The 27,816-nt window shown below is 39.0% G+C and overlaps 1 protein-coding gene across 13 annotated transcripts in view; it reads left to right on the top strand.

The window, feature by feature from the left end:
* Positions 1 to 27,816, top strand: part of LOC124881654 (neurexin-3b-like) — a 435,641-nt gene that overhangs the window by 154,564 nt on the left and 253,261 nt on the right. For 12 of the 13 annotated variants that reach the window (XR_007041703.1, XM_047387345.1, XM_047387341.1 and 9 more), the window contains 2 exons: positions 23,157 to 23,360; positions 25,893 to 25,919. Coding sequence is in view for 12 of the 13 variants with exons in the window: in XM_047387345.1 (XP_047243301.1) it covers positions 23,157 to 23,360; positions 25,893 to 25,919 (231 nt within the window). In the remaining variant the exon portion in view is untranslated. The remainder of the gene's footprint in view (positions 1 to 23,156; positions 23,361 to 25,892; positions 25,920 to 27,816) is intronic. The other variant, XM_047387344.1, reaches the window with a different exon arrangement.

Consider the following 27,816-nt stretch of genomic DNA (forward strand, 5'->3'; position numbering starts at 1 on the left):
TGCACATTGTCCATCGTCCATCGGGTTTTCTGGTGGTTCGATGGTTCCAACAATTATGATATGTGGTCCAGAAAGAACAAAGCAGCACCGGACCATCACACAACCACCCAATGTTTAACTGTGGGCATTATGTTCTTTTCATCAAACGGTGTTAGTTTTATGCCAGAAATGGACACACCTTCCAAAATGTTTACTTTTGTCTCATCAATCCCCACATATTTTGCCAAAGGTCTTGGGGGTCATTAATATGTGCTTTTGACAAAGGTGAGACGTGCAGTAGTTTTCTCATTTGAAGTCTTCCCTGGGTCCCCTTTTTACCCAGTCCCTTTCTCACTGCTGACTAATGAACACAAACATTAACAGAAGCAAGGCCTGTGGTGCTTTAGACATCTTTCTGGGTTCTTTTGTATCTTTGTATGTACCCCTTTCTAGACTGATTGATAATAATGACGTTTCTCTTCTGTCCTTGAATTTCTTTCAGTGGATGATGTTTTGCTTTTAAAATATTTTAGCCTACTTCATGCTGTCAGACAGGTGACAGGGTTTGGCAGTAACAAGGTCTGGGTGTGGCTAGTTAAATTTAACTCTACTTTCCAACAAATGTCATAAGCACATTTATTTCATGATGTGAATGGGGCAATTCCTGTTTCACATAGGGATAGGTTGATCTGGGTAGTTCCCCCCCACCCCTTCACCCCCCCCCCCCCCCCCTCACCCAGCCCCCCCCCCCCCCCCCCCCTTAAATTAAATGAATTAATTCATTGGAAACTGCAGTTTGTTTTTACTATGATTATCTTATTGTCTGAAAAAAATGGAAGTTACCCAAAAGCTAAAACAGAAAAAAGTTAAAATGTTGGCAAATACTTTTTCATAGTGGTGTGTTGCCTAGTAAATGGGACCAATTACCACATTTAATGAGGCATTTTTGAGGGCAGAGATATTTTAGAGTAGTGGAAGCAAGTGCTCAAAAGTAAGAGGAATACCTGACAATGTGACCTGCACATGCTGGTTTCAAAAATAACCATAAACCACTCTTGATTTTTCAAACTACATTTTCCTTCTCTCAGCTGTTGTCTATGGAGTCAACAAAAAGTCCCAGGATGATCTCATCATGTTTGTATTGAATGAAGCACAGCAGTGCACGTGAAGTTCCTCCTCTTCTGGTGGGAGCTAAAAAGCTGGCAATTTTCCTGCTCCGTTTACCAGAAGAAAAATGCAACGTGACAGATATTTTAGAGTGTTTGAAATGATCAAAGATGGTAGCAGGTGACAACTAACAGACAACAACAGAGCTGTCTGCTTGCTGTTTTCTGTCTAAAACATCTCTGCCAAGTCAACTATGATGTTGATTTCTGTCTCAAATCGGTTTGTTTACTTTCCTGTTTTTTTTCCTCGTATTTCACATAAATCTGCTCATGTTTCACATCCTACAATTCACTTGTCATCACACTTGTGCTACCCACACACACACACACTCTTGTTTTGCTATATGTAGTGAGGACCATGTGCTGACTCCCATTGACTTCCATTGATTTTCAGTCATTTTCAACCCTTTCTATGCCCTAACTCTGAAAATAACCCTAAACCTAACCAATACCACTGCATGCCTAACCCTAACCTTAACCTAAAGTCAATTCACACTTTAGTCCTAAACCTAGCCATTAGCAAAATAGGTCGTGAGGACCAGCACAATGTCCTCACTTTGGTACAAGTGGTCCTCAATTTGATGGTGGAATTGGGAAAATGGTTCTCACTGTGATGCCAAGACAGGAACACACACTCACTCACGCACACACACACAGATGCTAAAAACGCCAAGCTTTTGTTTGGCATGTCTTGCTAATCCCACCCATGAGACATGACAGGACCTGTGATCAGAGGTCTGCCTTGCTGTCACCCAAACAGATGTGGTGCCAGCATGGGATCTGGGCTATCACTGTGTATGTGTTGCGTGCATATTACCGTTTTATGCACCTGCTGAATGTGATGCATAAAATTAAGTATAATCTCTATTTTTTCCCAGGTATCATTCTTTGGCCTTGATTCTTTGGCATGATTAATATTATTTTATTTATGATAACTGACACTTTCGTATTGTGTGTGTTTGTCTACCACCTGCCCAGGCAGTGCTTCTGCCCTGTTCTTGTGCAAAATACCTGTGCTCTGGCCCTTGTACACCCATTTTGTCTGGGTCGTGACCGGGAGTTTGGGTCGGCCAAAGAAACCTGTCTGCTTGTGATCTGAATTTCAATGCAGCTGCTTGGCTCGGTGCAGCCCCAACAGACTCCAATGGCACAGAGAAGAAAAAAATAGCTGCTGGCTTAAAATGCAACATAGTTTAACTAAATTACCAAGGTTTAAAAAAAATTATAGCTTTTAGCCTCTGTTGCGAGAAAAGAGATCAGAGGATTAAATGAGTTAATCAGGCTTTTGCTTTTTTACTTTTAGACATTGTTGGCTACTGGTATCAAGGTATATTAAGGTTTTACAAAGTTACTGTTTGAAAATTACTTTAATTTTCACTCATACCTTTGCTACAGTTTAAGTTCTTCAAATTAGATGCCAGAGAAAGTGCTGGAGAAATCAGCCCTGCTGGTCAACTGACTGAAAGAAGGCTCTTACACTTTTACCTCACTTACAAGAAAGACAAATTTGGCTGTTGGTAAATATTTCCAGTGTCTGGACATTGTTAAAAATACACTTTTTCCTTTAAATAGCTTCTTGCAACTTGGTGCTTCCTCTTTCTTCCTGTGTAAATAACTCGCTGATACTGAAAGTATCAAACCTTAGGTCTTCTTCCAGATGTGACAACTTCTACACCAAGGAGTGTTACCAGGAAAACTTAATAGTGCTTCTATATGTTATGTTCCCTGTTTTTCACGTTTTTCATTGACTATTTACTGGTCATATCTGTGTTAATACCACGTGTGTTTTCAGTCAGTCAGTCATTTTCTACCGCTTATTCCATAGTGGGTTGCGGGGGAGCTGGTGCCTATCTCCAGCAGTCTACGGGCGAGAGGCGGGGTACACCCTGGACAGGCACTTGTGTTGTATTTATGTAAATTTGATCTTACACTGAGGTTCTCATACCTACTGTTTTGACTAATTCTGCTGTGGCAGCACCATTGATTTGGGATATGTCTAATCGCCCTTGCAGGTTCAGCTTGGTCTGGAACTCTAAAAGTGATACAGAAAAATTATTTTATTCCTAAATAGCCTGCAGTCAGATCCACATAAAGCTAAAGTGAGAGGAAGTCATTACTCTCCCATAATGATAATGTTTCAAGGTGGGCTTTGTCCTCTCTCATCTTTGGCAGACAGCTCGGGGCTTTATTTCTTTTTGATTGTTACATTCAATTACACGAAGATGGTTACTCAAATGTTATTCCCCCATAAGGGGGACTTAACTGCAACAGATTATTCAGGTCATGTTTGAATCTCAGCTCGTAAGAAGTGGCATTAATTCGAGACTACAGGGAGGTGCATTTGATGTCGTGAAGGAAAATGCAGTCCTAAGACTTGGTTCAGCAAGCTAGCCAGTCAGTTGGCAGTCAGACATTAAGTGAAGCTTTTGTGTTTGTGTGTGGTTGTGTTCAAGGGGGTCTCGGAGAGTAGCTTTTAGGGGAATCAGGAAGTTGCTGACAGTTGTGCATTGCAGAGTCCTGTATAGCTGATAAAGTAGCCCAGTTAATCAGGTAAATAGGCCTGTAATGAAGTTCGTTTGTCTGACGGTGTGCCAGCCTAGTGCCAGACGATCCCACTGAGACTCTCCTCTTTCTGGCTCACTGCTGCATGCACATCCACATACACACACCCACAGCACCAGCACCACCATATACACACACACACACAAACCCACTGGAGACAGATTAAATTGTGTCTAATGCATATTGCATTTTCCCTGACAAGATGCCACTGCCCACATACAGTAAGTGCCCGTGTTTTACCGGCTGTCTGTGGATAGTAGAGGTAATGGCTCCAGGCCTGAGCTGATGGCTGGAAGTTTGTCCACCACAGATGAGAGATGACATATTTCGTTACAGAGCAAGCTTCCTATTTCTTGATCAGAGTACATGGTTAAAACTTTATTTACTAGAACGTTTGGTCTGTGCATTCAGTCAAAATCTGATTCAAAATTGTTTAGTCTTAAAATGGCACGATGCATGGCGAAGTATCTTGCGACACATACGAAAGCCCCAGTCTTTGACGCAGCCGTTCTGGGTTCGTGTCCTGACGCCGGAGACATATGCTGCATGTCTTACCTCTCTCTCCACCACACTTTCTGTCTGCCTACATTGGAAAAATACCAAAAATAAAGGCCATTAAGGCTCCAAAAAGAATTTTAAGGGGAACACATGCACATTTTTCCAACTTTTTGCGTTTTCTAACATTTTAGTGTGTCTCATTGGCGTCATGCAGAGACTCAAATGCAGTTCACCAGCTTTATAACTCTAGGCTCACTTTTCTCCATGTTCGATTATAATGGCATTAAAATAGTAGGTTGCCACCAGCTCTTACAGTTTAATCACAGATAGTAATTGTAGATTAGAGAGACGTGGTGACATTGAAGCTCACCGCCTTATGAGATCTAGGAACCTGGAAGTAACCTAAACTTCTCTTATCTCGAGTTGCTAGAACAGAATCTACAGTCACTTGAAAAGAAAAAAAACTTCTGTGATTTGTGGGGGAAAAATAAACGCTTAGTGTTGTCATCTCGTTTTGCACATCTAAAGTCCAACTTCAAAGGAACAATACCATGTAATTAACTGCGCTTTATCACTGCAGCAAGGTGTGATGATCATTTAGAGTCAATGTTAACGCTGAAGATGTGCGTGCTAATCATCACCTATTGTGTTTTTTTGCTGTCTGGTGTGTGAATATTTAGAAAGTATTGAAAACTTACAGGAATGAGTGCAGAACTGTGGCCCTAAGGTTGGGGTCTGCCTCTAAAACACCACAACATCCAATCTGATAAGCTGTGGATCATCTTCCTAAAGGCCTTTTGTATTTTGTTGGGCTTGGTTTCTCAGATATGCTAAATGTCCTCTTCCAGCAGTGGTATTGATGTTTCAAATGCTTGTCTAAATGCCTATTCTTCGCACAAAAAGAAAAAAAAAACATTTTAATCATTTTTAATCCTTAAACCTTTTAATAGTCTGTACATAATTAAGACTTTGCACAGATCATTTTTAATGGTTCCATATATTACAATGTGTAGGTTTGGACTCCACAGGACTGCAGCTAAAATAATAGTCCATGTGTATTTGATGTAGTTTTGTATAAACAAAATAATAAATTTAAAATATTATAGAAATATTGTAATATTGTTTATTATTGGAAACATTTTGGATGGAAGTTACCTGTGCATTTTTTTTTTTTTTACGAACAATGAGACCTCTGCATCGTACGCAGAAATTAAAAGCATGCATGAAACCTTTGTCTGGTTGATTACAACACTTCGGGGACAGGATTTGTCAGAATTTGTCAGAATTTTAGGTAGGTACAAGCAAGCCCAAAAGTATTTATATCCCCAGTAGATTGAAATCTAAATTAATCTTTACATTTTACTGACATTTCTTCTGACTGGAATGCTTTGGACTGGCCCAGTTTAAATAGGATAAGAAAACTGAGGAGGGAGCAACAGATTAGGGTGATGTCAAGCAGGGCTTCCTACCTCAAAGATTTGGAGCTCATCACCAAACATAAATTGTCATAATACGATACCAGTGGAAACATGCAAAAAGATAGTTTGAGCAGTTAGTACTAATTTTGGCAAAAAACGTTCAGGTGTTAGAAAACCAAAAATTAAGAGGGATTGATTGTTTTATCACAGTAAATGGAAACATACATCTAAATATAGTTATATTCCCATTTTAACTAAGTAAAACACATTATATAGATTAATTCCACATAGACAGATGTTTTGAAGCCTTCATTTCTGTTAATTATTATGATTTTCCTATTACAGCTAATGAAAACACATTTAGGATTAGAATATTACATCAGACCAATACAACAACAATTTTACTACAGAAAGGTGGGCTTAATGAAAACAATGTTTAAAACCTGCTTAAAAGTTGCTATTTTCAAAAGGTACTTTAAATCTGACAGAAAAGCCTCATCTGAACGCATATTGTAATGTACTGAATATGATTGGAAACAATGAAAGGGTTTTCTTAAGAAGAAAAAGGGTTTGAATGCCGTTGTCAGTGTCCAAATAATCTGTGGGGTCAATTGAAGACAGCTGTGGATACAGAATGTGATCACAACATGATAAGATATACAGGTCCTTCTCAAAATATTAGCATATTGTGATAAAGTTAATTATTTTCCATAATGTCATGATGAAAATTTAACATTCATATATTTTAGATTCATTGCACACTAACTGAAATATTTCAGGTCTTTTATTGTCTTAATATGGATGATTTTGGCATACAGCTCATGAAAACCCAAAATTCCTATCTCACAAAATTAGCATATTTCATCCGACCAAAAAAAGAAAAGTAATTTTAATACAAAAAACGTCAACCTTCAAATAATCATGTACAGTTATGCACTCAATACTTGGTTGGGAATCCTTTGGCAGAAATGACTGCTTCAATGCGGCGTGGCATGGAGGCAATCAGCCTGTGGCACTGCTGAGGTCTTATGGAGGCCCAGGATGCTCCGATAGCGGCCTTTAGCTCATCCAGAGTGTTGGGTCTTGAGTCTCTCAACGTTCTCTTCACAATATCCCACAGATTCTCTATGGGGTTCAGGTCAGGAGAGTTGGCAGGCTAATTGAGCACAGTGATACCATTGTCAGTAAACCATTTACCAGTGGTTTTGGCACTGTGAGCAGGTGCCAGGTCATGCTGAAAAATGAAATCTTCATCTCCATAAAGCTTTTCAGCAGATGGAAACATGAAGTGCTCCAAAATCTCCTGATAGCTAGCTGCATTGACCCTGCCCTTGATAAAACACAGTGGACCAACACCAGCAGCTGACACGGCACCCCAGACCATCACTGACTGTGGGTACTTGACACTGGACTTCTGGCATTTTGCCATTTCCTTCTCCCCAGTCTTCCTCCAGACTCTGGCACATTGATTTCCGAATGACATGCAGAATTTGCTTTCATCCGAAAAAAGTACTTTGGACCACTGAGCAACAGTCCAGTGCTGCTTCTTTGTAGCCCAGGTCAGGCGCTTCTGCCGCTGTTTCTGGTTCAGAAGTGGCTTGACCTGGGGAATGCGGCACCTGTAAACCATTTCCTGCACACGCCTGTGCATGGTGGCTCTGGATGTTTCTACTCCAGACTCAGTCCACTGCTTCCGCAGGTCCCCCAAGGTCTGGAATCGGCCCTTCTCCACAATCTTCCTCAGGGTCCGGTCACCTCTTCTCGTTGTGCAGCGTTTTCTGCCACACTTTTTCCTTCCCACAGACTTCCCACTGAGGTGCCTTGATACAGCACTCTGGGAACAGCCTATTCGTTCAGAAATTTCTTTCTGTGTCTTACCCTCTTGTTTGAGGGTGTCAATAGTGGCCTTCTGGACAGCAGTCAGGTCGGCAGTCTTACCCATGATTGGGGTTTTGAGTGATGAACCAGGCTGGGAGTTTTAAAGGCCTCAGGAATCTTTTGCAGGTGTTTAGAGTTAACTCGTTGATTCAGATGATTAGGTTCATAGTTTGTTTAGAGACCCTTTTAATGATATGCTAATTTTGTGAGATAGGAATTTTGGGTTTTCATGAGCTGTATGCCAAAATCATCCATATTAAGACAATAAAAGACCTGAAATATTTCAGTTAGTGTGCAATGAATCTAAAATATATGAATGTTAAATTTTCATCATGACATTATGGAAAATAATGAACTTTATCACAATATGCTAATATTTTGAGAAGGACCTGTAGTGGGCAAATATGAGTGAGTCAAAATAAGGGATACTGACTTTACTCCAATCAAAGAAACCTGAGTGCTGAAATTATTTGATAAGGTGTTTCGAGAAATTATTAGCTGATTCTGGGGTTTTTTTCCCCATTGAATTATAAAGGATATTTGTCACATTGAAGGGGGAAACACTTTGAAACAAATTTATGATGCTCTCATTTTTTTAAGTCTCTGAGCTCTGGAGTGTGAGCAGGGATAGGTAGATTTTTGAGAACAGCTGTATTTAGTGTGAGAGGGAAAGTTGAAGGATGTTTCAGAAGCTAGTGCTTCATGATTGAAGTGCAATAAAAATAATTAATCTTTAGTTATCTTTTTCTCCAAACATCTTTGGCTATGACTACTAGAAACTGAAATATTCAGAAAACACACAAGTTCTGTTTCTCTTTTGTTCTATTTTAAAAAAAAAAAGATCCACTATCAAAAACAAAAGCTTCCCCGTCTCCGAACCATTCATTTGTCTGCCACTCTGTAATTACCTGTTGACTTTGAGATTCTCTCGCCCTCTCTCATCCTTTCTTCTCACCTTAAACGCAAAATAACTACATTTGCAGGGGACATTCATCCCAATGGATAGAGAAACTGACACTTCAAGGTCTATCTGGGCTAACAGGCCAACGAACTGGTACATACTGTACACGAGACAACAAGGGGGGAAGGGGTGTAAAATGGAGCGTGGCAGAAACAGAGTGAGGAAACTGGAGAAAAGAGCAAAGCTTGAACACAAAATGAGGTAAAGCGACATGGCGGAGACACATGAGTGGAAAGAGCTATAGGCTAAAAGAAAATGATGGTTGATCAATGAGCCATGTAAAACAAGATTTAGATCTCTTGTGCACATTTTCAGCCCTGACGTTGACAGCTGTTATATGGTGCGTCTTATGGCTTCATCCACATGAATATTGGCAGGGTAAGAGAGATTTTAATGATGACCAGAAAAATTTTAAAGATATTTGAATGGTTATGTGGTGGACATAGCTATCTGCGTCTACTGAAAAGAATGAGTGTCTGAACTAATTACTGAATGTTTAGAATTCTTATTATGTGATAGATTAAGCTCTTGTAGTTATCCAGAATATCAATTTTATCACACTTTTTAAAAATCTGGTATAAAAAGATCCTTAATTAATCAGATTTCCCATCTGATCTCAGTGAAAGTCGGGTGGAAAGCCTTTCTTTTTCATTTTTCTTCTTAATTTCCAGATCAGCAGAATAAAACAATAAGACATTCCCACCTCATGTCTGATTGAAATGTCAGGTACTAGCTTTCTGGATATGAGGCCCTTATCCAGTAGACAGGATAGCAGTCCAGCTCCTTATTTCCTAGTCAACGAAGCCTAGCACGCTGGGTACGCTGAGGAGAGAGAGGAGGCAGCAGGTGTCTCTTCGACAAACTTGAATGTTTGTACGGATGAGCCATTGAATCACAGCTGGGACCGAGTTCAGGTATGAAGATAAAAGAATGGAGTTACATGCCAGGTTTAGCTTTGGGAGGTTCCCCAGTGGAAAAATGCAGAGAAAGTATTTGGGATGTTGCAGTCAAACAAACAGATGATGTTGATGTAAATAACCTAAATAACATAAGGGATATTCAAGGAGTTGTGACCAGTCATTGAACTCTCTCCTGGATGTTCTGATGACCAGGAAGTTGCTTCTCAGTTATATCAGGATACAGTAAGGATGTGTTGGCAAAGGATGGTTAACCCTTGGTTGACCAGACGAAACGTAATCAGGAGGAGACTTTTCCAACCCATCAAAATGACAATTTATTATACCTTATATTTGAAAACTCATTGTAACCATATTAAGATTCAAACTGATTAAAACAGAACATTCAGAATCATTGCATGAACAGCATATTTATTTAAAAGTATAAATTTACAAACTAATTACAAAATGGTTCAAACCATTAAGCTTTCTCAATCATAACCAAACAAAACAGAACAGAAATATTCTGGCTATAGCGTTATTAGACTTTATGGTCTATGCTTTGCACACTCTTATTATTCTCTCCAAATATAGCGATAAAGAAAGTGCTATTGAGTCACCTAAGAGCCTGATGTGACACCTCAGTGGTGCCTCAACATCACACTGCAGGTGTTAGATTTAGTAATATTTGATCTAAGCAGCTGCTTAGATCAAATATTACTAAATCACACTCTCCGTATAAGCTGTAATAACAAAGGCCTGTTTGTGACCAGTGAAAACTGACACATCATATTTTATCCATTTACCTTACGCATTACACATAATAAATCACCTGTCTTCCTGTCTCAACAGGAACAACATGTTTGTTTCTCTTCTGCTGTTTAAATAACAAGCAAACAGCATGGTTGACATCGTTGTGCGTGTGTGTGTGTTCCTGTCTTGGCATCACAGTGAGAACCATTTTCCCGATTTCACCATCAAATTGAGGACCATTTGTACCAAAGTGAGGACATTTTGCTGGTCCTCACAACCTATTTTGCTAACGGTTAGGTTTAGGACTAAGATGTGAATTGAGTTTAGGTTAAGGTTAGGGTTAGGCATGCACTGGTAATAGTTAGGTTTAGGGTTATTGTCAGGGTTAGGGCATAGAAAGGGTTGAAAATGACTGAAAATCAATGGAAGTCAATGGGAGTCAACACATGGTCCTCACTACATATAGTAAAACAAGAGTGTGTGTGCGTGTGTGTGTGTGTGTGTGTGTGTGTGTGTGTGTGTGTGTGTGTGTGTGTGTGTGTGTGGTAAAGCAGAAGATTGTCACAACATCCAGATGCAGACAGATGAAAAATATACTTTCATGTTGGCATGTCTTACAAGGTGACAGCAGTCACTGTGATAACACAAGCTGTTTGACTAAGTTTAGAATACATTTGCTGAAGAACTCTGCACTGCTTGAAGGTTCTTCTGCACACTGAGCTTTTGAAAACCACAGGAGCACAAGGGTACATAAACATCTGATCCTTCCTCTGGATTTTTTCTTGTGTCTGCATGAAGAAAAAAAAAACATAAACTTGCCTCTTTTTAATACTGACAAATATCCTTCAGAGTGTAAGAAGACTGGAAGTGTTGACCCTCTAAAGCAACCTCGTAAAAGTCCTGTAGATTTTAGTCAGAAGTTTGCATAGATGCCCACTAACATATTAAATAACTTGATGCTTTTGTAGACATCAGAAAATGTATGGCATAAATCCAGCTGAGTGTTTTGACCACTCTTCTTGGAAGAATTGGTAGAGTTAAATTGGTTGGATTCCTTGTGCAAACTCTTTTTTTGAGCTTAGTTCCCAGTTCTCTGGAATTCTCATTTAGGAAGCATAATGTACACATTCCAAAACATTGGAAAACTGGATGTTTTTAGCCATTAGGTTCCGTGAATATTTTTATTAAACAAAGGCTTCAGCTTGGCTAGCCCATTTGGTGAACCCCTAGCTCATTTCAGCTATAATTAGAAAACAATCTTTAACATCCATAGTGAACTTAGTTTAAGAATTCTGGGCTCCTAAACCAAGTGTCTTTAAGCTCTGTTGAAATTTTAAACCTGCAGTCATGGATGAGGAAAATGCCTTCTGGAGAAAAGGTATACAGGTCCTTCTCAAAATATTAGCATATTGTGATAAAGTTCATTATTTTCCATAATGTCATGATGAAAATGTAACATTCATATATTTTAGATTCATTGCACACTAATTCAAATATTTCAGGTCTTTTATTGTCTTAATATGGATGATTTTGGCATACAGCTCATGAAAACCCAAAATTCCTATCTCACAAAATTAGCATATCATTAAAAGGGTCTCTAAACGAGCTATGAACCTAATCATCTGAATCAACGAGTTAACTCTAAACACCTGCAAAAGATTCCTGAGGCCTTTAAAACTCCCAGCCTGGTTCATCACTCAAAACCCCAATCATGGGTAAGACTGCCAACCTAACTGCTGTCCAGAAGGCCATTATTGACACCCTCAAGCAAGAGGGTAAGACACAGAAAGAAATTTCTGAACAAATAGGCTGTTCCCAGAGTGCTGTATCAAGGCACCTCAGTGGGAAGTCTGTGGGAAGGAAAAGGTGTGGCAGAAAACGCTGTACAACGAGAAGAGGTGACCGGACTCTCAGGAAGATTGTGGAGAAGGGCCGATTCCAGACCTTGGAGGACCTGCGGAAGCAGTGGACTGAGTCTGGAGTAGAAACATCCAGAGCCACCATGCACAGGCGTGTGCAGGAAATGGGCTACAGGTGCCGCATTCCCCAGGTCAAGCCACTTTTGAACCAGAAACAGCGGCAGAAGCGCCTGACCTGGGCTACAGAGAAGCAGCACTGGACTGTTGCTCAGTGGTCCAAAGTACTTTTTTCGGATGAAAACAAATTCTGCATGTCATTCGGAAATCAAGGTGCCAGAGTCTGGAGGAAGACTGGGGAGAAGGAAATGCCAAAATACCAGAAGTCCAGTGTCAAGTGCCCACAGTCAGTGATGGTCTGGGGTGCCGTGTCAGCTGCTGGTGTTGGTCCACTGTGTTTTATCAAGGGCAGGGTCAATGCAGCTAGCTATCAGGAGATTTTGGAGCACTTCATGCTTCCATCTGCTGAAAAGCTTTATGGAGATGAAGATTTCATTTTTCAGCACGACCTGGCACCTGCTCACAGTGCCAAAACCACTGGTAAATGGTTTACTGACCATGGTATCACTGTGCTCAATTGGCCTGCCAACTCTCCTGACCTGAACCCCATAGAGAATCTGTGGGATATTGTGAAGAGAACGTTGAGAGACTCAAGACCCAACACTCTGGATGAGCTAAAGGCTGCTATCGAAGCATCCTGGGCCTCCATAAGACCTCAGCAGTGCCACAGGCTGATTGCCTCCATGCCACGCCGCATTGAAGCAGTCATTTCTGCCAAAGGATTTCCGACCAAGTATTGAGTGCATAACTGTACATGATTATTTGAAGGTTGACGTTTTTTGTATTAAAAACACTTTTCTTTTATTGGTCGGATGAAATATGCTAATTTTGTGAGATAGGAATTTTGGGTTTTCATGAGCTGTATGCCACAATCATCTGTATTAAGACAATAAAAGACCTGAAATATTTCAGTTAGTGTACAATTAATCTAAAATATATGAATGTTAAATTTTCATCATGACATTATGGAAAATAATGAACTTTATCGCAATATGCTAATATTTTGAGAAGGACCTGTATGTTTAGATGAGACAAAGATGTATAATAATAAAAGTTCCTAAACTATTGGCCATTATTTTGCCATGACCTTGTAATGGCTACAAAATGAATGTGGTTAATTCAAAATTACAAATTTAATTCAGTCAACTGTGAGAAAAAAAAAAACATCTTTTCATTCTGTACACCAACATAAAGTATTTACAGAATATTTAAACATTACTGCAGAGAGTTTCTGCTTGTATTTAAGCTGTTTTGTCTTTTCACAATGAAGGCAGAAATGTTTTTTTGTTAATTTGAAGATAAAGTGTGCTTGTTTTGAGATGGGGCTTTAAAACGCCTGAGACAGCAGATTCACAATCCTTTTTCAGTCCCGACAATATCTCTCTGTTCGCTCCCTCATTTCATCTTGGTCTTTAAACTAAAATCTCCTTCTGAAGGTTAAATGATTTTGGACATGTGCACAGTAATTGGTTCACTATCTTCCACATTATCAAGCATTTCAAGTGCTTTTGAGAGAAGAAAGCAGAACAGATTTTTCTTTTCTCAACAAAAAGATTCATTATAATTGTGCTGTCTTTTTCCATTTCCTAAAAAGTGTTTATAGAGCTTGAAAATGTAGATGGAATTTTAATTCTTGTGGTTACAAGCTGTGGTGATTGGCCCTCAGAACATACAGCAGTAATGGAGTGAGACGTCCTCTCCTCCCATTTCTGCTCCTATTGGAGCAGTTTTTTTGTTACCTGCCAATAAAGATGAAAGTGCTCTGCCTCGGTTGCCAGACTTGCGCCTAGGTGTGCTGAAACACGATGCCAGCTCAGTGGTGCTTGACACAGCATTGTACAAATTCACACCGTGCAATAAAAACAAATGAAACAGAAAAAGAATGAGGTGGCAGCGGGGAGCAGGAGAACAAAGTACAAAGTGCTGGCTGCTAAAAATACCGAAGACATGGACTTGTTTTACAGTGTTTACCCAGAAGAACACCGGATCCTCGTGCACTTTAGAACGATCTGTTCATTTAGACTTTTTTCCGCTGTTTGGAATGCCCCGCTGTTATTCCCTAATCCCCATTTGTAATTAAATGTGTGCTGAGAAAGTGTGCTGGCCTGGTTACGTAAAACCCGGCTCTCGTTGTGACACATTGTGCAGAGTTTGCAGCATCCATCCGTCCCCTGCTTTCTGCCATTTATTTCTCACCTAAATCTGCCTTTTTTGTATTTTATTTTCTCTTGTATGGATCTATTGCTTACTCACGCTCACTCACGCAGAGAAAAGTAATAGAAGAGGTGGAGGAAATCATGCCTTTAGTGTGTTCGGCCATGTGAGAAATTGTCAAGTCTCAAAACTACTCCCAGCAGCACATAGGATGATTACCATAGAGACAGATTTTTAAGAAAAGTAGGGTTAATAGACGAAGGAATATACTATACACTCGTTCTTAATATAGTAAATAGCAGCTGAACAGTTTCAATTTAGAATCTGATCAAAATAGCCTAAATTTACATTGTGTTAATGATATCTTTGTTGCTATGTTATTAAGTGAGTCTGATGTCTTCCTCTTAGTGTCAGTTCACATACTGGTTCATTTTGAAAAAGCTTTGAATTACCAGTCAACCTGTGTTTATTTAGATTCAGTCTGTTTCCCTTTAATTATCGTTATTTTCTTATTTTGCCTCCTCATTTTTTCACCTTTTATTTTTTTCAGTGAAAAGCTAGCTGTTTTGTCTTTGCTGCCCTCCGGTGACGGCCTTCCAGGTGCTGTGAGAACAGGATTTCTTAGTTAAAGCTATACTCGTGCCCATCCGGTGTGTCAGGAGGAACATCTGGTAACTGCAGGGGAAGCTGCTGTTGCCCACTACAATGATAAATACACTGAAAAACAAAATAACTAGTTGATGTGCTAGTAGTCTGCATATTACATACGTACATTTTATTTCCCTTTGGAATTAATAAGGTATTTTTGAATTTGAATTTAAGGATTTATACTATAAAAAGTAGATTCAGAAGATGTTTTACAGGGTAACGCCACTTTTTTTTTCTACCTTAGTAATGTTGTCAATGACCAAATCAGTTTTAATTTGTAAAATTAAAAAAGCCTGCCATATTTTCCTAATGCCTACAAAACCACGACATTTAAGTTGTTTTACAAGGTAGGCTCCCTACAAACCAAGGCTGTATTGTTTCTTAATTAGTATGAAGGCAAGCATGACCCTTAACTGCATTCTCAGTGATTGTTACATAGGTTTTTCCTTACTGCTTTCCCTGCCTGTCTACCACAATCCCACCGACATGAGTATTACAACTGTACTTGGATATTTTCTTATAATCTGCAGAAATTCCTCTTTTAAGAAGGGGTTTCTGTACCTGCACCATTCAAAAGTACCAGTCAAAGGGAATCAAAAGCAGAATTTGTTTTATAATCATCCCTTAAGTTGATCTAGGTGGCACTGAGTCCCAAAGTTGACTTTCACAAAAGGCACTGTAACTATGGTTAAATATATTATAAACCTTTAAAACGCTGTTCCCTCCCCATCTCTTCTTAGTGCCAAATACAGTGCCAGGGCTTGTCATTAACAGCATGACACATACATTTTGCATGTGCACTAAAGTCTAAAGAAATAACTATCTTAACTTGGTCTCCCAACAACCTGGCATACATTGAATTTTGAGCACACTCAGGACCCAGATATACACCCACTATGATAATAAACCACCACGATCTCACTATTGAAGTTTTGTGCATGCCCAAAATAGTCTAAGAACTTTCACACTTCAACACACACAATGCAAAGCACACTGCACCTTTAAAGCACTCCAGATGACCTCTCAAAGACCCTACAGATACCATCTATATTTACCTGATTTTTAATGTTGTGTTGTGTGATCGTTATTTCGTGAGTTGGCAGGTTAAAAGTTTGCAAATAACTTTTGGAGACATTTTTGTTTACTCTGCAGGTAAAAATTAATGTACAGTGGGGAAAAGCTTGGAAATTGCTTGTCTTTGATTTTTCTCAAATCACCATTACAGTGTGTGTTTATGTGTGCTGCTACAAACTAAGACTTTGCCACTCATCAGTCACCACAGAATCTCTTTAATTATAAGTTTTAAACCCTTCAGGGAAAATATTGCCACTTTGTTTTGAACAATTCATCTTTTAGTGGCATTAGCTACTAGAGGGGCTGTTCAAAAACACCAGTCCATGACTTTCTTTTCTTATAAATTTTGTCATTTTGACATTGTTGACATTTTGACAAGTCCCAGAAACCTGCAGGAGCTGCATTACTTTATGATTTATAAAATCATTCTTTAAAACGAATGTGCTCTGTAGATGTTTGAGATACAAAAGGCACCTGAGAGCCTAATCGACATTTATTATTAAGAATGTCGGTGTCTGAGTGAGGGCTTCAAACGCATTAATTTAAGACGTGCCGTTTTTATGTGCATGTTTTTTAAATGTTCACCGTTTGTATTTAGGGGAACCAAAGCTATCTATCACAAACTGTGCTTAAAATGTGAAAGTTTCAAAATTACAAGTTCATTATTATGAAATAAAAGTGTTTAAGATTTTATTATTTAGGGATGTTTAGGGATGTAAAGAACCATGCCAAAGAGCAGATGAAGCCGCCTATTGCAAAGAATAACAAATCTAAGGTGACCTTTTCAAAAGCGCAGTAATCGTTATTAGTCTGTACCTATGGGAAAAAAATTAATATATTTTAATTCTAGGTTTTTCTTGTTTTTATGTTTTTTTATTAATATTATATTAACTATTATAAAGCATGCTGCTGTAACAAATGATTCTAACACATAGATTTTGATTGGACATGTTCAGAGCTGATAAAAGCATTTAATCGTATTACCAATGTTTGAGCTTCTCAAACAGCCAAGTAATAATTACGTTAAAAACTTTACAGACACTTAATGTCTGGTTAAGAAAACATTATCATCTCTTTTCCTGCCAAAGGTCATTCAAACAATCTTTCAGCTTTTTGTGCCACTTGAAAAGTTGAGTATATTACTGCAAATTAAATGCACTTGCATACATTAAGCATGCCACTTTTACCTGTTTGTTAGATGGAGATGCTGTGCAAAAAATGGTCAAATGCTAATTAGGGTTGACTAATTACCGGAGAATCTGTGCCAACAACAACACACACCTTATGCATATCTGTGTTTGCACAATAAAGCAGTATTTGATGTGCTTGGAATGAAAATAATTTGGCAACATCAACATGCAACCACTGCTTTGTGAAAGTTGGCTGAGGGAATGGGTGCGAGATCAAGCTCAGACATCGAGACCGCAGCCCAATGGGAGTGTTGGCTCTATTATGATTCATTACAACTGCCCTTTTATGCAAATGTTTTGCTTTTTAGTGCATGTGTCTCAAAAGTGCAATTGTTTGGTGGGAATTATAGTGAAACATATCAGACACCACATGGAAAACTTGACCATGAAGTCAAACTTGCCACCTTCTTGAAGCCAAATAAAGTTATTTAATCCTGCACAGTTGCAGCTATAGTATGTAGGAACCTAGATAAAACAGAAATTAATACAAGGAAACCAGATTGTGTTTGTGTGCACGAATTGAAAATAATTTGACTAGCCTACTGCCTCATCCAAACCCCCAATATCTGTGAAGCTCATCACTTAATAGCGTTCCTCCTCCTCCATCTTCTCCTCAAGTTGGACTGCTAATTATGTAAAGTGTGGGGTTCATTGAAAAGCACACACACAAACACACACTGAATGACAAGCGGCAGCTTAAGTACCATCTAAAATGACATCCTCTGCGCTGCTGATAACTCTCTTAAGAAATGCCAAAGTATGGAGGAGCACATGTGGATGCTTGAGTGTTTTGTTTCGGGTGTGTTCATACAATTTTAACCACAACCAGTCTATGGAGATGTCACCTGCTTTGTCTAGCAGATGTGTGTTATTAGCTCAATATTTTGTATGAATGATGGTTATCTCAGCAGCCTCACTTTCTGCAGAGCTCCATGTTCTCTTTACCACTAAAACATCATGATTATTTCATACATTTAGCTGCTTCCTCTTCTTTCAAGCTCCAGCTCTGTTGTGAGAACTTTTATTAATCTTTGCACAGAACAGCAACTTTCTCTGATTTACCATTATTATTCTGACAAATAATTAACAGGAGACATGTAGTCCTAATTTTGCATACATCCTCTTTTTTACAACAATTTCCATTGTGGTCAGGCTTGTATTTCAGGATAGTTATATTCATTTCCATGACTGAAAAAAAGAGGTATAAAAAAAGCATGACAGGAAAAACAACACAGTAATACACCAAAAGTTGCAGAAGAGTTATGATGTTACCCACAGAGAGCCAAACTTAGGTTTCAATGGAAATGGCCATGGACCAAGACAAAGAGGTACTGGTTGCAAACTCTTCAGGTCAAGTTTGAGTTCATTAGGCAGTATGTATGTGGAAATTTGTATATTGTTGAGGAGAAAGACCAGAAAAATATGAGACAAAGTAGTCTGGAGAGATAACAAACTGGCACCCAATTGATGGATTTAAAAGCTCTCTAAGGCACGGGCAGTCAATCTCTAATTCACCAAAGCAGTGAGTGACTGCTTGTGACCCAACAATTTGGCAGCATTTAAACATTTGTCATTTCTGTTCCATTTCTGACCAGCAATGTTACTCCAATGCACACGCTTGTCAGCGCCCCTTTTCTTCTAAGCAACTTTGTCGCTACAAAACTTTACATTTGTCAGCCACGCTATGGTTTTGTAAAACATAGCAACAGTGAAATGAAGAAGCTGAAGGTCTCATTTTTCTACATTATCTGTTTTACTTGAGGATTTCACTGCACTACAGTGATGTACAGGTCTGAACATAATTCTGAGGACATTGGGTGTCCTGCAACTCAGTATTTAAGTCTGTCTACAGCTGGTTTTCCCACAAAAACATGTTATTTTGCCCCAAAGATTTACTTCAGGCCTATGGTAAACATGTTGTGGTTGAAAATAAGTGAAAGCAAAATACATAAAACCTTATTCACTTGACTTAGACACTAAGGAAAAAGTCACTATTGCAGCTTAATAACATGTAAGAGGAACTCTTTGAGAGCATGGTTATTGATTTATTTAATAATAGCAGATGTTTTGTTTTTTATAAAGCATACAGGTCCTTCTCAAAATATTAGCATATTGTGATAAAGTTCATTATTTTCCATAATGTAATGATGAAAATTTAACATTCATATATTTTAGATTCATTGCACACTAACTTAAATATTTTAGGTCTTTTATTGTCTTAATACAGATGATTTTGGCATACAGCTCATGAAAACCCAAAATTCCTATCTCACAAAATTAGCATATCAATAAAAGGGTCTCTAAACGAGCTATGAACGTAATCATCTGAATCAACAAGTTAACTCTAAACACCTGCAAAAGATTCCTGAGGCCTTTAAAACTCCCAGCCTGGTTCATCACTCAAAACCCCAATCATGGGTAAGACTGCCGACCTGACTGCTGTCCAGAAGGCCACTATTGACACCCTCAAGCAAGAGGGTAAGACACAGAAAGAAATTTCTGAACGAATAGGCTGTTCCCAGAGTGCTGTATCAAGGCACCTCAGTGGGAAGTCTGTGGGAAGGAAAAAGTGTGGCAGAAAACGCTGCACAACGAGAAGAGGTGACCGGACCCTGAGGAAGATTGTGGAGAAGGGCCGATTCCAGACCTTGGGGGACCTGCGGAAGCAGTGGACTGAGTCTGGAGTAGAAACATCCAGAGCCACCGTGCACAGGCGTGTGCAGGAAATGGGCTACAGGTGCCACATTCCCCAGGTCAAGCCACTTTTGAACCAGAAACAGCGGCAGAAGCGCCTGACCTGGGCTACAGAGAAGCAGCACTGGACTATTGCTCAGTGGTCCAAAGTACTTTTTTCGGATGAAAGCAAATTCTGCATGTCATTCGGAAATCAAGGTGCCAGAGTCTGGAGGAAGACTGGGGAGAAGGAAATGGCAAAATGCCAGAAGTCCAGTGTCAAGTACCCACAGTCAGTGATGGTCTGGGGTGCCGTGTCAGCTGCTGGTGTTGGTCCACTGTGTTTTATCAAGGGCAGGGTCAATGCAGCTAGCTATCAGGAGATTTTGGAGCACTTCATGCTTCCATCTGCTGAAAAGCTTTATGGAGATGAAGATTTCATTTTTCAGCACGACCTGGCACCTGCTCACAGTGCCAAAACCACTGGTAAATGGTTTACTGACCATGGTATCACTGTGCTCAATTGGCCTGCCAACTCTCCTGACCTGAACCCCATAGAGAATCTGTGGGATATTGTGAAGAGAACGTTGAGAGACTCAAGACCCAACACTCTGGATGAGCTAAAGGCCGCTATCGAAGCATCCTGGGCCTCCATAAGACCTCAGCAGTGCCACAGGCTGATTGCCTCCATGCCACGCCGCATTGAAGCAGTCATTTCCGCCAAAGGATTCCCGACCAAGTATTGAGTGCATAACTGTACATGATTATTTGAAGGTTGACGTTTTTTGTATTAAAAACACTTTTCTTTTATTGGTCGGATGAAATATGCTAATTTTGTGAGATAGGAATTTTGGGTTTTCATGAGCTGTATGCCAAAATCATCCGTATTAAGACAATAAAAGACATGAAATATTTCAGTTAGTGTGCAATGAATCTAAAATATATGAATGTTACATTTTCATCATTACATTATGGAAAATAATGAACTTTATCACAATATGCTAATATTTTGAGAAGGACCTGTAAAGCCTTGCGCAACTTTCAAAATGTCTTCTCAAAATCCATTCAGCAATACTTCTCAGATAATTGTGCTTGAAATAGTACCGGGAAACATAGTAATGATGTGAATATTCTCTACGTTTTCAGCTACTTCAGAACACCACATCTGTTTCCTGTATTAACACCCGACCAATAAACAAACAAAACATCCTAGCATCTTTTGTTTTGACAGGTTGTGGCTTGTTTGGAGTATTTTCCTGTGTGAATTAAACCAAACTGGCAGAACAAGTTAGAAGTTAACAAACTTATCAACATATTCGAACCAAAGTAAAAGAAGTACCGGTGTGCTTTAAATGCCTTAAATGTTACCCCACCAAGGCACTATTTTTGTGTTTACCATATATTTTGAAAGAATGAAACTATTCGTTTAAATGGATACATTTAGATGTTAGATTTAGGCTCTAAAAGACAAACTTTAATAAGGGAAAAAGTCAAGAACACTGTGAAAAATAAAAATGCAATCAAGAAACGTTTCTTTTTAATTCTCAAAAAAATCTAAGAATTTTTTCACGACACCTCCAGTCTAAGGACTCATCACATGGGACCTAATCGGGCCTTTCAAATCAATCAATCAATCAATCAATCAATCAATCAATCACTCTGTCAGTCATGAAAGCTGTATGTAAACAGGCATCTCTTTATGAACGTGTGAATGTTTTTTTTTGTTTTTTTCTTTATCTGTACATGCCTTAGAGGAGAGAAGACAAGTCTGTGCAATCTAAACCTGAGAACAATGGAGAGGCAAGGTTTCATTATCCTCTAGGCAACTATACTCACAAAGCAGACAGCTTGTTCACGGAATGGATCCAACAACAGCACTAAAACTTACACTGGCAAATGTACGTGAGCCCTTGATAGCAGTGCGTTGCTTGGTGAGCTGAGTGTTTAACTTTTTTTGCACTGCTTACACGTGAATTTTACAAGTTGTCATGTGAAAAATGCAACCTTTTGCATGTTTCAGCATTCCTCTCTTGAAATCCATAAGGGAATTGGATTGACTTCCTCTGTTAACATGTATATCTAGCTTCCTTGTGGAATTTTTCACAGCCCCTCACCTTCATCCTCAGCGTTTCTCCAAATGGATGTTCATTACTAAGGTCCATATGGGCTGTATTTTCTTTTAAAAGCTGCAGTGCCAAACCACGTATTTCACGGTTGGGTACCTTTTTTAATCTTTCTCTCTCCTTGAGAGGCTTCCATTGCACTGCAAGTGTTCCTCCTTCTTTCCAGTTCTCTCTTTCTATTTGAACTCCAAAAAAGGGAACAAATTAGTCTGGCTCAGCAGCCTCCATAGTCCCATCTCTTTGTGCATTGTTTGATGATAGTCTGTGAATTTTTAATGGTGTTACAGTATATTTGCTTATGCCTCTTGGTTTGTACACTACACATGGAAAGACCTCATTTAAAGAGGAGGAAAAGCACCTGCTACAATTGGTAAAACACATTAGCCAGGAAAAAGCAAAATAATTTGCAGCATCTGTTCCTAGAGCCATCATTCAACAAAGCAGCTGAATCTAGGCATACAGGGCATGTACACGTGTGTTTCCTGTTAATAAAATATGAGAAACATGGAGGCATTCATGTTCCAGTGTTCGAGCCTTTTCTGCTTTCATCACTAACCATGTGTGCCGACATTCCAGGGACAAAAACAAAACTGCAAGAACTCTTTGTATTCTGCTGACATAATTACATCTGTTGCTTGTTCAGGCCTATAAAAATATGGGCAAACCTTCTCTTGTTTTCAACTTTAAAACCAGAACCCCGTTTTCTTGGTTGACCACAGAAAAATGTTAGTGAGTTTTATTTGCAGTAGTGTGTGTAAAAAAGGTGACTCTGACAAACACAAGCAGCAAAAATGATCAAACCAGCTTGACCTGAAGTGCAGTACATAGCCCAAAGATCTACAGATATACTTTTTTAATTACACATAACAATATACGAAATTGGTATAATACATTGCGCCTTTATTCTAATTTCCAATACAAGATAAAATACTATTAGCTGTTTTTTGAAAGTTTTAGGTATACAATTAAATTTCTAATGACTGAAAACATTCTGAGAGAAGTTAGAAACCCTTAGGTTTAAAGGTAGGCTCTTTCTTCATAAACATGCTAACAAAAGTGAAGTTTTGCAATCTGTGTTGCGAAGTAAGGCACTCTTGAGGATCATAAATAGCATTTGCTGTAGTTCCCTTATGCCTTGGGTTAGCTCTGACCAAAAGCTTTTAGCACCTAAAAACCGACATATTTTTTTCTCGTTTTGTCTTTACAGAGGCTTCGATCTTGTCCTACGACGGCAGCATGTACATGAAGGTGGTGATCCCAAACATTATGCACACAGAAGCCGAGGATGTCTCCCTCCGTTTCATGTCCCAGCGGGCCTTTGGCCTGCTCATGGCCGCGACGTCCCGTGAGTCAGCAGACACTCTGCGACTCGAGATGGACAGCGGGAGGGTCAAACTGACGGTCAACCTAGGTATCGTATAAACCGCCACTGCTGGCTCAAGGGAAGCCCTCGCTCATTTTTATATCTTCTTTTATTTCTGTTTTCTTTATTTTTAAAAAGTCAGACTTAACATGCAGTCAACCAGTTCTGTAGTCCATCCTTGAAGTTGCATGTTAGTGTTTTTGACTTGCCTGTAAAGTCTTCTGCCTTGATGCCTTGATGTCTTTGTAAAATATTTCTGTGCATTGATCTAACACTTAACAACGTTAGTCATGCTATGCTGCACATCTTTTGAACAAATCATAGTCAAAGTATTTTCACATCTTTATTATTATTTTTAATCAAGTTCACCCTGGAAACAGTAATTCAAGTAGTAGCATGTAAATGGTTGTTTGTCATCTATTTCGAGCTAGTTTAGTTAGCATTTTATCTTGGTGCTCCATTCCTGTGGTCTTTATACCATTTATTTATTTTCTTTTCCCTCATGTTAGAAGGTTCACCTTTGGTCTAGCTGGCATCTCCCAGGCCTTGTTCAAAGATGGCACTCATCCCTTCAAAGGCCCAGAGCCTGCGGCCAGTCTGGCAAACAGCCCCAAGCCACAGCAGCCAGCACGCCCGCAGATGGTGGCACAAGTGGCAGCAGTAGAGTCAGTAGAAGGATATATAGTAGCTTGCCTGGAATGTTTACCCTGAAACAGATTAAAAGGGTTTGATTCATCCCAGAAGCTACTACTATGATCAAATCTGAATGCATTAGTCCTTTCTTTAAAATAATCTGAACAAGTTAAAGCTATAGATGCAGGTTTTAGATAACACCTGATGCCTTTATGGGCCTAAATGCGGTGTTGGTGCTGTGCAGCGCGAGGCTGTTTGTTCCCACTTTTCTGTTGCGGTTGACGGCACATGGATTACACGGTCACATTGATTTCGACTAACGTCCTGATGAACCCAGCTTTACTGCTCTGATTCTTAGACATATCTTTTAGACAGTAGTACATCACTCTCAAAGTGACACGGAGTATAAGTCAATCTGTTTGGGCTCCAGAGGCTGTGTCGCAAAATCAGTGTGGTCATTAAACTGCTAGCGGCCATTTTAAAATATATCAAAAGAAAACCATAATTCTACAAAAGTAGCCATCAGCCACTGAATGTTTCAGCAGAGGTACAGTAACATTGGACAGAGTCAGAGTCGACCCAATGCATAAGCAAGCTAAGCTGCAGCTTTGAGTCCATTCGCCAGTAGGCAGCCCCTAAGATCACTTGACCTCTCACACAAAACTTCAGATCAATAAAAATGACTGCAAATAAATCTCAGCAAATAATGTCAGTTTTCTGTGGTTGCTTGCAAGCAGAACCAGTCAGCTTTGGCCCCTGCTATTCCAATTCTACACAAATAAACAAGTTCAACCCATATTAGCAAACCAGTTAAAAATGATTTCTTCCTGATGTAAAAACGACAATATTTCCAAGACAAGATGTGTAACAAGATCTCATGGCATCACCTCTCACGATATTGGAACAATACAATATTTCTTCTGAAGTCATTATAATGACAAACAGATAGGAAGGTGACAGCTTAAAACATAACCCCCTATATGTATGTTTTATTTTTGAAGTAAGACAGGAAGTACCTCTTCACTTGCTGTCTGGTTGTATGATGTAATCGGCTAATAGACTCCATGTCCCACCAGCCGACATCACTTGGTTACATAAGCATTAAAAAACCGCAATTTGGATAATTGGTAGGAAAGAAAGGTGATAAACAAAATATAGACTGCAGTTCTGCACCTTTGAATGAGAATACAGAATATCTAGTGGTCAATCATGTCCCTGACATTTTTTATGAAATCTTTGTTCTATTTGTGAAAATGCAAAAAGGCAGCATTAGAATCTTTAAAACAAAGTTTTCAATTCATAAGACCTTTATGTTTGTGAAACCATAAAAATTGGTCTGAAAGCATTGTGAGCAGGATGCATCTTCACACAACTACAATTCACAACTAAAAAGTTGAAACCATTATATTATAACTAACCATAAACAACAAATGTGTGGTTAATCAAATTAAAAACATTTCTTATAAAAACTATGTAATGCTGACTGTTGTTCTTTACATTGTGTTTAAAGGTAGGATAAGATTGAAGTGTGTGGTACAAGGCTCCAACAATGTATTTAAAAGCTGTGCAGCCCCAAATTCAGAGAAATAAACCAAAACTTGTCCCCACAATGTGTTTACTCCTATAAATTAATAAAACATACAAGCAAAACTTATGCTGTGGTCAGTTTAACTAGAAGTGCCCCCCCCCAAACAAATCTGTAAAGACACTCATAGAGTATTGGGCCGGCTCTGTACAGATTTTTTGCTTTGACCTATGTTTTATTAGATTACATTACATTATTGCTGCAGTGATATTAACCAGTTGTGAATTGGCGGGGTGGGAAAAATGGCCACTGGCGTCATGTGTCCGTCCCCGGAAGGTGGCTTTACTTGCTTTTGGATGTCTGCAGCTGTAACCTTGAAGGATGCGATTTCATCTGTCACTTGTTCTCCCCTCCCCATCTAGACTGTGTCAGGATAAACTGTAACACCAGTAAGTCAACATTCTTCTTCTGAAGTCTTTTCTCCTTCAGTCAATATTTGATTGTGGTCTGTGTGCTAGCTGTGAAGGCAGGAATGTGTGAATGCAGAGGGGGAGAGAGGGGGATTGGCACTGCGACCTGGTAAGAGGATTTTTCAGATAAAAGAAGAAAAAATCAACGAGGAATGGCCAGAGATCAAAGTCATGCAAATCAGGCTTAATATACTTTCTATATTTTAAATGGGCCATTTTCAAATTAAGTCAAGCAGCTAGCTTTGAATCTTTTCCTATATTCCTGTAGCGACTAATTGAACAACGGCACTTTCAGGCTTTTATGTGAGAGTATTGGTTTTATATTTACACATTTAACGCAGTGTGTTCCAGTTATCCAATGTTAATGCATACTGTAGCATTTACATCAGCAGACCCATACAGATGGTGTTTAATGACCTGTTCTTACTCAGAAAAAAGAGTCCTTTTTTTCCTCACAGCCTTATAACGTTAGAGAGAAGAAATGAACCAAGGTGAGGAGATTCAAGACTGTTTTTTACTGAGACAACACCCTGCACTAGCCTATTCATATGGCTCCTGCAGAGGATAATAATTCATTGGTTTATATTAAAGTAACCGTAAACTGATTAGTCGCTTACACGTCCAGTCAAAATTTTACATCTGCTTACCTTCAACATGAATACCATTTTTTTGAGCTTTTAATGGTTTTATTGCGCAGTTCCTATTTCAGGGTTTTAATGATCTCTCAACATACTATGCAACAACTTTAGTGATTTTGAGAAACATGAATTAGGTGCACACGTTTTAATTTCTTATGGGTTTCCTCTTAAGTCACACAGAGACAAAATTATGCATGCGAGCTTAGATATATACATATACATGCCCCCTACTTTGCATTAATGCGCTTTAGCAAGTTGCAGAGAAACCAAACAGTTTTCAATATTTGACCATTCTTCTACTCAGGAACTTTCTCATTTGAATTTTGCTATTAGGCCTAATTTTCAGAAGGGTTGAGGTCAGGGCCATTCCATAAGCTTAATTTTAGTCTGCTTTAACCATTCTAAAACCAGCTTTAATGTGCTGTCGGGATCATTGTCCTGTTGTCCAGCCGGTCATCATTAGATGAAACAATATTGGTTAGAAATTTGCCAAACAACCCAAGCACCATTAAGGCCCCAGCCCATCATAAACTGCTGGAATACCACTGCCAGTGTCCACATAGTGAAGACACTTACATCACTATCGACCACCACAGAAGTGCATAGTGGTGGGAACATCATGCTTTGGGGCTGTTTTATTTAACGTACAATAGTGCAATGCACACGTGCTTAAATCAATAGATAGATGGTTTAATCTTCTGGTCAGGCCCCAACTACAGCAATGATGGAAATGTTTGGACAGAAACGTTGGGTCCATGCCAAGAAATCCACCGTTTTAAATTAGTTCCCAACATGATGCATTTTCTACAAAACATTAGTGGTTTCTCTGCTATTTGCTACGAAACATTTATCTAAATGTTAGTGAAGTGTTATCTATATATCTGAGTTTGTATGTACAATTTGACTTTATATCAGTTGAAGCGAATCCACATTTAAATGTGTCCATCCAACAATATATTCAGAATTATCACTCTATCCTGGAAAAAGACTAAATCACATATATCATTAAAACCCCAAATTAATATGACCTTCATGGCCATTATGTGTATGTGAACCTCTGACTAGAACTTTAAATTCTGATACTTGTTAATAGTGCAGAGAGGCAAACAGTGTGACTTTTCAGTTTCTTGTTCTAATAAATTGCACTTTGAACTCTCAGATAACCACAATGAAGTGCATAAGTTTAGAAAGCAAATTAAAGTCTAAAATTCCAGTGAATAAATCTCTCTAACCATCAG

Source organism: Girardinichthys multiradiatus, chromosome 15 (genome assembly GCF_021462225.1).
Source record: "Girardinichthys multiradiatus isolate DD_20200921_A chromosome 15, DD_fGirMul_XY1, whole genome shotgun sequence".
NCBI lineage: Eukaryota > Metazoa > Chordata > Actinopteri > Cyprinodontiformes > Goodeidae > Girardinichthys > Girardinichthys multiradiatus.